Genomic DNA, 13,218 nt, shown 5'->3' on the forward strand with positions numbered 1-13,218 from the left:
CCTCGAAAATCAATAGCAATCAGTGCCATTACTTTTCAAACTGATCCTTATGGGAATAAGCTGCCAATTTTCCTTAACCAACCGCTTAAATGGTTTGTAATAGCAATGAAAGAATGCATAAATTGCTAGCATAGAACACTAGATTGGGCTCATACCTGTACTGAGGGGAAGGGACTCCCGATGCCTCACAAGCTAAAGCAGCCTCCTGCTCAGGAGAGTGGATGGGCAGTATCAGATCTTTGGGTTCCTTTCTCCAGCTTGGACCAAGAAAATTTGTGTCTTCTGCATGTGCTGATGAGACTGAGACAAAAAAAAAATCCATTTGTTGTACATTTAATAAAAATACAGTTCAATCATCTCAGAGTGAATGATTTAAACTAGCATTTACTGGCATGGGGAACGTAGCGTACAAAAGCTTAATTTTGGTGTACGAGACATGCTTCGTTGCTGCTGCTGCAGAGCAAATACAAGAATTAGTTTAGCTTAGTCAAAATAACAAACAAAAAAAGAGGACAGCCTATTGCAAGAAATGGTAAGACCCCACAGCAGATCTCTACAGGTGGTGCTGGGGAGGAGGAAGGAAGGACAGAAGTTTTCATAATCATGCTGCAGGGTGGCTTCAGGTAAGGTACATATGGTTACGTGGATTATGAAGTATACTTCTGATTGGCTAATGCTCCAGTATTGAAGGATATACATACATACACACACACATTTATACTGTGCATGCTTTGACAGCTGCTTTTATTTGATACTAAAAATATCCGGGACTACAGAAAAATACCATTATTCACATATCTTTCACACCTCCCTACACTTCTACATTTTTCTATAAGTGTGCTTCAGAAGACATCACGCCCCCATTGTCAGAATATTATGTAATATATCTAAATAGATTACCTCCAGCCATTATTTTTCTTTATTAATTGATATTATACAGAGATACACCGTGCAGCCATATTTACAATAGAATTCTGCAAACTCATAGAAACACAATACAACAGGAAAATAAACTCCAGTGTCAGCTGCTGTTGTGGTAATATCAACAGAAGAAAGATTGTGTGTATCATTTCTGAAATTACACACCATAACTATAGGATATTTGATGCATGTGTCGGTTATAATTGTTCTGTGTTTCAGTTTCATAAATACAAGATGAAAAGAAAATGATTTAGTCTGTATCTCTCTTCACAATAGCATCTGCACTCTCATTAATCAAACCTTCTGTTGTAAATACTGCCACCAACGAACAAAAATAAGTTTCCTCTGAGTTGCATTTGTAATCCACTGCTTCCAGAGAGGCTGGAAGAGGCAGCGGTTTCTAGATACAGACAAGCCTCCATCCCAGGAATCCTGATAATCATCTTTGACAAACACAGGTATTGGGCCACAATCTCACTGCAGCCTTGGGGAAACCAAATATAAATGGATATAAAAGGACTGGGTAAAAAAAAAAAAAAAAAAAGAAGATATATTATATGTACACTACCATTCAAAAGTTTGAGGTCAGTTTTTGCTTTTTGACAGAAATTCTGAACATTCCACCACAGGAATAAATTACATTTTAAAATACATTAACCTAAGTTTTTTGTTGTTGTTGTTGTTTTACTGTATATTGATCAAATAAATACAGCACTAATGAACTTTCCCACAATAATTTTGAAGAGGCTTTCAAGGACATAAAAATCTATGACTCTTGAAACTTTTGAATGACTGTGTATATACTGTATAAAGAAAAGTAAGTTGGGGTTCAAAATTAGGGTTGTTTTATTTTATTTATTTCATTAAAAAAAAATTTTCACATGAGTGGGTGCTTTCCTGTTGAAGTTTATTACTTCAAAAACTGAGCCCAAAAAGGCATTGCTTTCTCAATATCATATAGTTATTTCTTTTCATGAAATATGAAGTTCAATGAAATTCAAAACAACAATATATTCAACATGAATGCATGTATAAACTTATCTGACTTCAGCGTCGCCTGAAACCTCCTCCAAGGACTGAATGAATCCAAGGCATTCATAATGAAGATCATAATGAAATTCTTCCTTTTATGACAGTCCGTTACACATATACATTCAGCACAAAATAAAAACAGAATGAAAAAAAACAAAAAAACATTCAGTTTGAAAAACAGCAGGACAATCATTTACCTGCGAGGCAGCCAATGATTGATAGCACCACAAGTCGTTTCCATAGTAACGTCATCTTTAGTTGCCAAGGGCAAGTATGACTCTCATCCAATTGCTTGTGAATGGAATGATTTCTCCCTTGAATGTGAGCCGTATAATCTGTGGGGGAAAGTAATTACAGAAATAATTAAAATAAGACATTCTGAGTCAAATATGACAGATGGTCTGCCTTTATAGACAGATCTGAGAGATTACACCTCTGTTGAAGTGATCACCTCGACCGTGGGGACAAATACTGGTGAAATGTTGTTGGATCAAAGAGAAAGTTAACAACTGAGATGTTTTCAATGTGACGGCGACTAAAATATTAAAGCACTGCAAACAAAAGCCCTGGGAGACTGGAGTTAAAATGTGCAGAAAATCAATGCAATGATGTTTTGAGTGTGAATGACAGATGGGAGCGACGCTTCGATGGAAGAATAAAACAAGAAAGCAGACAGTTAGAAACCCCCAACTGTTAACTCTGTACAAAATATTCATTGCACATTTAAAGAGAGTAGCAACAGCTTTTGTTCTGAAGCTTGATGCGGTCTAAATTATGCATTATTATTCGTGATAGCAAAGAAACAAACAGAAACCTGCAACATCAGAGAAATCAGGGGGCTGGAATTTGTTGACCTCAAAAGCTACTTTCTCTTGACTATTAATAGGAGCTAGAAGCCAACCTAAATACTGTTAGCCGCTTTCACTAGCACATAGCATTCCACCCACATATACAGGCAAAATGACATCTTCTGAGGCCCTGCGTAGGGTTGAATCTGACAGAATAATTCGCAATGACTTCTCAGAGGACCTTTCATTTTGATTACCAGAAATGCAGCCATTTACGTATGAGGTTTATGCATATCTCAATTACAGTGTGATGCCATCTTGCAGAAAATATCCTTGCATTCAAAAGCAGATGGAGTGCAACCAAATGGAATAAAAAGCAGTGGTCTCGTGATGTGTGTTTCAAAGTTTAATTACTTTAAACTTAACACCATCTTAAAAAGTGCTGGGTATAGTAACTGATTACATGTAATCTGGATTACGTAATAAAATTCCAAAAATTAAGTACTTGTAAATGGATTAAATAACATTTTACTCATAATCAAACTACTTTTTTTGTCAGCTGAACCTCGTTCACCTAATATATTTACTTGAAGAACCCCCTGAGATTTTAAGGTAATAAGTTAATAATTAAGTATCATATTTGCATGCTCATGGTTATCTGACATTGGTTAAAGGTTACATGACATGCTGGTAAAGAAATAAAATAACCCTTGCAGTTTGTGTTTGGGAAACCTTGACGTAATGTAACGTTTAATGCACTTTATGTTGTTAATAACAAATGGAACATATTTTCTTTTTCCTTCCATATTGTGACGGATCGGTGGCCCTCCCCCTCATCATCATCACCACCCCGTCCCTTATTCGCCGCCCTTCACCAGGCTCCCGACTGGAGTGGGTGGATGAGAGGAGGGGCGTGGGATCAACGCGGGCTGGCGGCGTGTGATGAGGCACAGCTGGACTGAATGAAGCCTCATCACCGCCGCCGTTAAATGCCGAGCGCGCCTCTCCTCGAGAGACCGGTCTTTTCCCCCGTGCATGCACGCTGGTGTCCTCGTGGGTCCAGGAAGGGTGCGTAGAGGGACGTCGCGCCACCGGAGATGTGAGCTGCAGAACCCGCGGTCAGGGAGAAAGCCGCACCCGTATTACGGCCGTCGGGCCAGGATGCCGGGCCGTTCGAGGAAGAAGAGGAAGAGCCGCCGCTCAGAAGAAGCCTTCTTCTTCCCCCTGGACACTTTCTTTTATCATTTTTGTTTAATAAAAGCCTCTCCGAGGCCTGACGCCACACCCACTGTGTCTGTCGTTGGCTCCTCCCGTCACAATATTTATATCAATTATATCAAAGATTATCCTAGATAACAGACGAGTGATAGAGGAGTTAGGTCAAATGTAATCTAAAAGTAATCAAAAAGTAGTCTGGTTATATTACCTAAAATGTGTAATGTAACGGATTGTGTTACTAACTACAATTTTTGTTGTTTAATTTGGAATCAGTAATGGACTACAATTTGTATAAGTAATCTACCCAGCTCTGGTCTTAAAAAAAAAAAGTAGCATCCAAGACACACAATGCAATGTGTGGAAAAATCAATAATTCAAAACAGTTTTCAGATTGTAGAGAATAAAATACTTAAAGTGTAATAAAGCTCAAAATGTCTAATCAGTGCAATAGAATTATATTCAAAAAAACAAAAATTATTATATACGATCAATCTAGATTAATTATATTAATTAATTGTTGAAAAGCCCAAATAATTTGATTTAAATGTTTAATTAACTGGCATCCCAAACTTTTGTTAATGTTGTACAGTCACAGGTAACATACTGTGACTTTAAGGTATATTTTTTAATTTATTTCACTTATTGTTCACTAAAATATATAGCAATGCTTCATATGTTCTTCTTTTATATGCCATCATATGGGTTTCTGGATGAAAAAGCTACATTTACTTTATTTTATACTATAATAAAAGTTATCTTGACAGATTGGCATGCACTTTGGGAATTTTTATAGCATTTCACAAGGGACTGACTCCTGTGAGTATTGGAGATTTTCCTTTACTCGCTTTATTTTGCTTTGAAAATCCCTAACTGTCATAGTTCCAGCTCTATGGCCTGAGGCCATATGATTTTTTTTTTCTACAGAACCTGTAGCTTTCCTGTAGCTCAAATAGTAGAGCATGGCGCTAGCAACGCCAAGATCATGGGTTCGATTCCCAGGGAAAGCAAGAGCTGATAAAATGTAAAAACTGTAACTTGAATGCAATGTAAGTCGCTTTGGATAAAAGCGTCTGCTAAATGCATAAATCAAAATCAAATCAAATCAGAACCAGTTAGTCAGTCTTTATTTAACACCCTGAGATTTATAACCATTTGTGTACACTCTTTTCACAGTTCTTTTTCATAAAGCTTACTCATTTCTTCTGTACTGGCCCTTTAAATCAATAAAGGCATGAAGGCTTAGAGAAAGGGTAATCTGCTATCGTGTCATTATAATTGCATAATCTTCACAGAAGCCCCTTGTTTAATGCTGTATCCTAGTGGGACTAGGATATAGCATAACTGCTGGGTGTCTGTCGTAATTGCAGGGACAGGGGGTCTCTGGGTGGATTTGACTGGCGTCTTTTAAGTTTGGGGGGACATTATGCCGCAGGAAACTCTGTCAGATTGGATTACACAGCTCAGCTTTTGACTCAGGACAAGTGGGGAGAGGAACTGTAGCTACAGTCCTCCAATGAAAAACATTACAGTTGTTATTGTTTCTCATTATGACATCTGCATGTAACCTGCATGCAACCCAAACAAAAAAGCATGCTAACAGGCAAGGCGACAAAATAAAGGACAACTCACGCCCTACAGCAAGAGTTTCGAGAGCAGATTTCTGTTGGAAAAAGAAAATGCAAGTTAACAAACTGGATGTATATTTCAAATTGTGTGCATGTCTCATCCAGCAGCACACGAGATAGGGCATGAATTGCAGTTACAACCAATCTCTCATGAGTCTTCCAAAAAACTGAGCTGTGGTGTCATTTTCCACCAGCTTCCACCAACCATCTTATTAGGCAAAATGATGAGCATTCGACTAGCTACTGTAATGAGGCAGCATCACCTCTGCAACAGTGCTATGCAATAAAAGCCATTGCATGATTCTGATGCACCAGTAAATGAGATCACTACTTGGTTAGCATGAACATTTGGAATATAATTGATATAAGAAGTGGTTAAAGATGTCTGTTTTGCAATTCAGGCTGATTTCATTCGTGTCAAGATCTGAGAACTAGACCAGCATGCGCAACGGTCTACATGTGATTACAAACGGATAATACATTGTATTACAGAGATAGTCAGCATGGGAAGCGCTGATGAACATGCCAAGCAATGTAACTCTCATGATTATGCTGCATGATATGCCAGCAATCCACTGGTAGATGAGAAAAACTACATATTGAGCCAATCAGTAAATCTCCCACTTGAAGCTAAAATAGATTCCACAATAGATATTGATTTTATGGTTAAAATAAATCCCACATATCAATTTGATTCTAACATTATTAGGCAATTCTGTTAAGTAAGATGTGTTCCTGGATCAAAATCCTAGTTTTGGAATAATATTTTATAAACCAGATGTTTTTTTATTTTATTTTAATCAATCAAATTTCAGGGTTAGGTTTAGGCTAGTGGTTCTTAGGTAGGTTGCAACTTAAAAATAGGGTCATGAAAACAATGTTTTTTGACATAAATTCTGTCCAAAAACTATTGTTGATTGATGAAGGCAAACTCGTCTCTTGACAAACTGAGGTTCTGGAGAGAAGGGCCCCTGAAACCATCCCCGTCATGCTTTTGAGCAAGCCACTTAACCCCAGGTTATTCCATGGGGATCGTCCCTTTAATAAGTATACCTCGTTGGAAAGAAGTGTCAGCTAAATTACTTCTTACACTAAAGCTCTGAACCTGAGCATTACGTGTACTTTTAGACTATAATTACTGTAGATCAACTGCTTGGTGGTACTTCGACTGACATTAAACATTTGGTGTGGGAGCTAGATTCATACTCCAGCTATAAATCATCAGTTCTTGTAACAATGTGGTGATGTTGACTATATATATTGTGTTTTAGACAGTGAGAATAAATCATGTCCCATGCCTGACTATCAAACCTTAGCAATTCAATGGAGGAAAGAGTACTGTGATGGTGTCTACTGCAGCCACTGCTGTTATTGTTAACTAAAACTATTAAAAATAGTTTCCATTAAATTAAATAATAGCACAAAACAAAATAGAATAAAATAAATAAAATGTTGTAGCCTGAGTGCAAATGACCAACAATGAATGAATACAGAGGTGAGCACAACTAGAGCAGAATCCTTGAACAGCGGTACACACAATTTAACCGTGCTTATCCAGCACAGCATTTAGATGCGTAGACCAACATAGAAACATATTTCCTCTTTTGGTGATAAAATTGAAAGGTGCGTTCTATAGAAGTGTCATGGGGCAGCAAGAGAAAGTCCACAACAGTAAGATGGCAGCCAGCGATTTGTCCCACAACCCAATAAAAAAAAAAATGGTAGGTATGGTAGGTAAAGATAAATTGTGCATTCCTAAAAAAAATTTTTAAAAAGTGGTCCAAATAACTTTTGTGCTATATTACACGTTTCAAAGTAGCTTTAAAAGATCTTCAAGAAATAGTTTGATCTGGTTAACAAAATCAGTCTGAAAGATTTCTTCAGAGACAGTGATTGATTTGGTTGCAATTTTGAACAGTTCAGTGGAGGGGAAGATTATTAGTGAAAAATTACTTAATTGACTTGACGTCAGCAGACTTGGAATATAGCATCACATGGACCACAAGTAAGTTCTACAAAATTAATTTGTTTTAGTTCCAAAGAAGTAAGAAAGTCATACGGGTTTAGAACAATACAATGACAACTTTCATCTTGGGGTGAAGTATTCCTTTAGGCCTCAGCCAGAGATTTAAAAAAGATAAAGAAATTGCACTTAGATAACGAGAGAGAAAAAAGTTTGTGATCCGGACTGCAGAAAGCAAATTTGAGAGATGGATATTAAGAAAGGCAGAATATGGGAAAAAACTCACCGTTATATAAACTAACATTACTTTCATCTCTAATGAATTCCTCCCGCATGTTCAAATTTATCTTTAGTCTCTCTTTAAATAAACTTTATACGCCACAATGAGAGGAATAAATAGTCTCAGAGGAAGCCAAGCTGTGCTGTGGTGTGGTTCGACTGAATTCTGCACACTGCTGTTTCCCAGTGTTCTCACCTCTAATTTGGCTGTGCTTGTTAGCAACAAAATGAGATGAGCCATGCATCCCAGATGCATCCATAAATAAACATGAACACACGAGAGAAGGATCTCATTCCTATTTGAATAGAAGATGTGGTGCGGATAGAGAGCCGAATGTGTATTTTCTCCTGTGTGTCCTTCCTCTCTCTGTGTCTCACTCCTGCAATACATAATGGCACTAAAGTTCCCGAAGCTTAGTCACACCTTTGTGAGATTATAAACCAGGCCATAGAGGCAGTGTTGGCTGATCTATGGAGAGGATGATAGTTTATTGATCCACATAACACTTGTTTGAGGGGGTTTACTTCAAAAGAAACTAACCCAGGACGGATCATAAAAGTATTACATGACAGTGTGGTTTTACTCTCTTACTGACAACTGTAGTGTTCTCAAATGTTTCAACAAATTAATTTCCATTCTTTTTCCAGTCATTCCTTATTACTTTGTGGAATTAGATTAAACAATTATTCTCTCCCTCAACTAATTGATGTTTCAAGCTGACAAGTTATATTCTACACAACCATTTACAAAAGAGCAATATCTATCCGTTTAAATATTTAGAATAGAGCAAAACCAGAAAAATCACTTTTCCAGGCCTGCACAGCACAATTCCATTAAATTTCTCTCCATGGGATTCAATATGCGCCATCCATACTGTGAGGGATGCATTGATAAGACAATTTTGTTACGGATGACTTGAATCAGAACAAATGGAGATGCTGAAAACCTATAGGTAGCACCTGCCAGTTTTTACCCCTTATACATCATATCTTGAGTCTGAGGAAATACAAGGTTATCTGCAAGATAAGAGTAATGTTTGTGCCCCATGTGATATCCTGCCCTAAATGACTGAGATCAGTGCAGTTCACATAATAAGTCACACATGTGCTGCTACTGCAATAGCATATGGCTCTGTCAGAGTTCACATAATATAATTTAAAAAGTTGAAAAATATAAAATGGCCACAAAATGTGCTTTTTTTTTCACATGCTATATCCAAATGAAAGTTATTGTTACTTGTGGTTAAACTGTATTCGTTTAACAACAGCTGATTATATTATTTTCACTGTTGTTGATAAAATGTCATTGGTCAAGGAACATACTGGTAAAATATCATGCCAACATGGCGGATGTAGGCTACTATATCGGGGAGTATCACTACTACACACCTGCATATCTGATCGCCCATCATCAATCCAGAAGTCCTCTAATGAATTAAGTACACACTGCACTTTAAAAGTACGAGATTTGTGGCGCAGAGTTTTTCTACAGTACTATTTAACCGCTACTCTACAGCGCAACCAGTTTAGTCTGATTCTCGAAGAATTACGATTCATGTTGAGTGAATAAAAAACTTCGTGTAGTGTAACCTACGACTCTCTAATGAATTACTCTCTTGTGATCCTGTTCTTTTTAGTGAATGCAAAACATACAGATCTATGAGTGTAGTCCGATTCCAGAAATGCATTTTTGTGATCCGATTCAACGAGCACGACATGGTCCAATTCTCGAACCAATTACTCTTAAGATCTGAATCTTTTTTTTGGTGAATCTTATGGATTTGTCGTGATGTTATATGAATAGTTTGCTTACAAAAACTCAAGTTATTAATTTTGTATTCTTCACATGAAACGAACTATGTTGTTACATTTAAATCTCGTAGGCTACGTGAGACAGGTTTTGTTGATACATATGAAAGATAGAGTTCTGTTCTAATTAGTGGTGTCATATGAATCATGAATGACTGAATGAATTTAATCACCACATTTTTGTTTGATATTTGACACTCAGAAAAGTCTACGTGAAAAGTCTATGCCCGTTTAAACACACACACACACACACACATATATATATATATATATATATATATATATATATATTTGCTATCTATCTGTCCTTTGAAATCTCAAATTATCCCACAGAGCCCACATACTGCAGAGTAGCCCAATGCTTTAAGAATTACATTTCTTTTCTCCCCCTATTCCTTCCTTAAAAGTACTAAAAGATCGTAAGTGGAACTGGGCTTGAAGTAATTATTCAATTCCCATCCCTATAAATACGTTGAATTATAAGTCATTGGGGTTGTGGTCAGGATTTCAAGTGTAAAAGCAGCGCTTGCTTTTCATATTTAACATAAGGCATTGTACATTTATAAAGATATCCATAATGTATGAACATTAGATTATTTGGCATTTCGAATAAAACTTGCGCTTACTGCTTAACTTTAAATAATCTAATAGCGCACGAATAAAGAATAACTCACCGTGACGCGCTCCCGTTCACTGTATTCCGAGTCAAAATAAGAGAAGACGTGGGAATTTACTCCATATTCAGTGATGGGATGAACCTCAGCACCTCTAACCCCCTAATGTCGTCTGTAACATCTTTCCTGATATCGTTCTCTCACTTTTAGTACCAAATAAATGCCCTCTAAATCGAAGTCTGTGTGGAGACGGACAGGAAAACGAGATTTATTCCCTCTCGTGCACAGAGATGCTCCTCGTATTCCCGCAAGCGCCCCGCAATTAGTCCACGAATCACAGCGCTCCGGCGTATCCACTGCACGCACGTGCCCCGTGATCGGTTCCGACCAGCAGAGTGATCCAGAAAGACGGTTGGTTAGGTATATATGATGCGTATCTCCTCCTCCAGCAGGCTCTCAGTGGATGAAATGCGCAGTTGTGGTACCTTACATGCTGATGCACCTCCAGCTGAGAGTGTCTTTGTAAGCACGCCCCAAATTCGATGAGCAAAGTGCCTCTAAGGAAAGATTTTTATGTGATAGTGATCATTTGCACCACTTGTCTAATGCCTGCCCTCTCCTGCAGTGCCATTTGCTTTTTTTTTTTTTTTTTGGTTTGTGCGTTAGAAATAGGATGTCTGTCATAATCCGGACCCTTGCAGTCTTTCAATATTAGAACTGTAATAGCATGTAATGTCTCTGCTTTAATTCCTCCTACATTTGAATACAGCTCATACTGTATATGTGCTATGCTGAGATATGACAAGGGCAGCTCAGGATAAACCTAATATGTAAGAAGATTCATTTGTTCCACAAAAGCATTCCCCCTGTAGCACTTGCAGCTTGTTCACAGCTCGACTTATAGGGGAGATGAGTGCTAGCTGTCACACGTTTTACTCCTGTGAATATTTCTCAGGGCAGGTTTATTTTTGAAAGTCAATTAAAGGCACAAGCTTTAAAGTCTCCGCTACAAAAAAGCAATTAAACGTGTCCACCAATAAAAGATACAGTTCATTGAACACACATCAATCAACCCAATGGGACACGTTGTCACTCTATAGCCTAACAAAACAGTTCATGAAACAGCAAAAATTTGTAGGCTATATATTAAAGCAATATTTTGGCATTAAAATAACATTGAAACAACATGTGACAACTTGCCTCAATAAATGAAAACCTACCTTAAGCTGCTATTTTGGGTTTGTTTGATTATGCAACAACAGTTATAAAATTATGATAATTGGAATTTTTTGTTTGGAGTACAGAATTCTTTAACTTTAATGTAGCCTACTGTAAGATGGTTTTGAACTACAGCTCGAGAAAACATGCATTTGCGTAATTGACTCAAAACCTTATAGGTACTGACATATAGCCCTTGTGAATGTCCATGTGTGACAATTAGCCCCAGTCTTCCATAATTTAAACTGACTAGGAAACCAGTGAATCTCAGATAACCCTACCATTCCAGGTCATTTGGAATTCAGCTACAAAACAGCACACCCTACTGCTGAATGCCACCATAACACAGTTACTGTTCCTCTTGTGAACCTTGCACAACCTTTGTACTTTAATGCTATACACTGCTGGAAAAAAATATATAAATAAAAATCCTGCCTAAGGTGGCTTGCTGGTTTTAGCTGGCTAAGTTCTGCTGTCCAGACTGGTTTGATGGGTTTGGGGCCACCTGGTAAAGCTAAGAGACCAGCTAAACAAACTTAAACCAGACCGAAGTGTTGACTAAACTGGACTCTGACTCAAGTCCATCTCGAGTCAGATTTCAAGACCAAGTCCAAGTCCAGGCCAGGTCCAAATGCTCCTGAAGATATGGTCTTAGTCTCAGACCTGAGTCTAAATCTGCTCTTGTCCAGACTGACGTACTAAAACACTTAAAAACTTGTTTAAGCTGTAATTTTTCATCACTAAATTAAACTCCATTTACTGTTATAATTAAACCAAGCAATGATCCTATAGTCTTTGCAATAGAAATATTTAAAGGATAATCGAGAATACATCCATATCATTTTGCAGAGTGAACCAAACTCTTAAAGGGATAGTTCACCCAAAAATGAAAATTCTGTCATCATTTACTCACCCTCAAGTAGGTCCAAACCTGTATGAATTTCTTTGTTCTGCCAAACACAAAGGAAGATATTTTGAAGAAAGTTTGTAACCAGGCTGTTTTGGGGCACCATTGACTTAGTAGGAAAGAAATATACTATGGAGGTCAATGGTGCCCCAGAACTGCTCTGTTTCCCACATTCTTCAAAATATCTTCCTTTGTGTTCAGCAGAACAAACACATTCATACAGGTTTGGAACTACTTGAGGGTGAGTAAATGATGACAGAATTTTCATTTTTGGGTGAACTATCCCTTTAACAGTGTCAATCAATAAAACCTGTGGTATTTGAAGGCTGGATTCTGTTGTGGCTCGGGGTTGGAGATTTTTCTTTGACCCTGTGTCAAAGCCCAGAGCAATCTCTAAGAATCAGTAAAAGATAGATGAGGCACTGATGAGAGATGGAGCAAAAGGTCTTTGAGAAACGTCTGGTAAATAATAGCACATTTTTTTCATTTTAATTATGTGCACTGGACCCTCAGTGAAAATTTAGTTTGAGGTGAGCATAAACTGATATTTTACAGCTGTAAAAGAAATATCTTAAAAAGAATAGTTCACCCAAAATGAAAATTCTGTTTTTACTCACATACAATTTTCCATTAAACACATAATAATTTTTTTAAGAATCATATTTTAAAATACTATTTCAGTCTTTCTACTTCAAAATGTTATGGTTATTTCAATGTGTTAAGTTAAATTATGAGTAATTTCAGAGTGAAAATTGTTTCAAAGAAAGTCATACACTGAAAAAATTGGTGTAGGAACTGTTTTTGTATAGAATATACTGTAGCTGTGTGAAAAAGCAATAATTAT

The 13,218-nt window shown here is 37.3% G+C and overlaps 1 protein-coding gene across 4 annotated transcripts in view; it reads right to left on the reverse strand.

The window, feature by feature from the left end:
• The window catches only part of cntn3b (contactin 3b), a 65,025-nt gene extending 54,290 nt beyond the window's left edge, over positions 1–10,735 (reverse strand). For 2 of the 4 annotated variants that reach the window (XM_058779966.1, XM_058779963.1), the window contains exons 1-4: positions 10,310–10,735; positions 5,589–5,619; positions 2,151–2,288; positions 156–300 (exon numbers count right to left, since the gene is read on the reverse strand). In XM_058779966.1, coding sequence (XP_058635949.1) covers positions 156–300; positions 2,151–2,205 — 200 coding nt within the window. In that variant the 5' untranslated portion in view covers positions 2,206–2,288; positions 5,589–5,619; positions 10,310–10,735. Of the gene's footprint in view, positions 1–155; positions 301–2,150; positions 2,364–5,588; positions 5,620–10,309 lie in introns of those variants that run through there. The other 2 variants (XM_058779964.1, XM_058779965.1) reach the window with 2 other exon arrangements.
• Positions 10,736–13,218: the final 2,483 nt, after the last annotated feature.

Source organism: Onychostoma macrolepis, chromosome 06, assembly GCF_012432095.1.
Source record: "Onychostoma macrolepis isolate SWU-2019 chromosome 06, ASM1243209v1, whole genome shotgun sequence".
NCBI classification, from domain to species: Eukaryota; Metazoa; Chordata; class Actinopteri; order Cypriniformes; family Cyprinidae; genus Onychostoma; species Onychostoma macrolepis.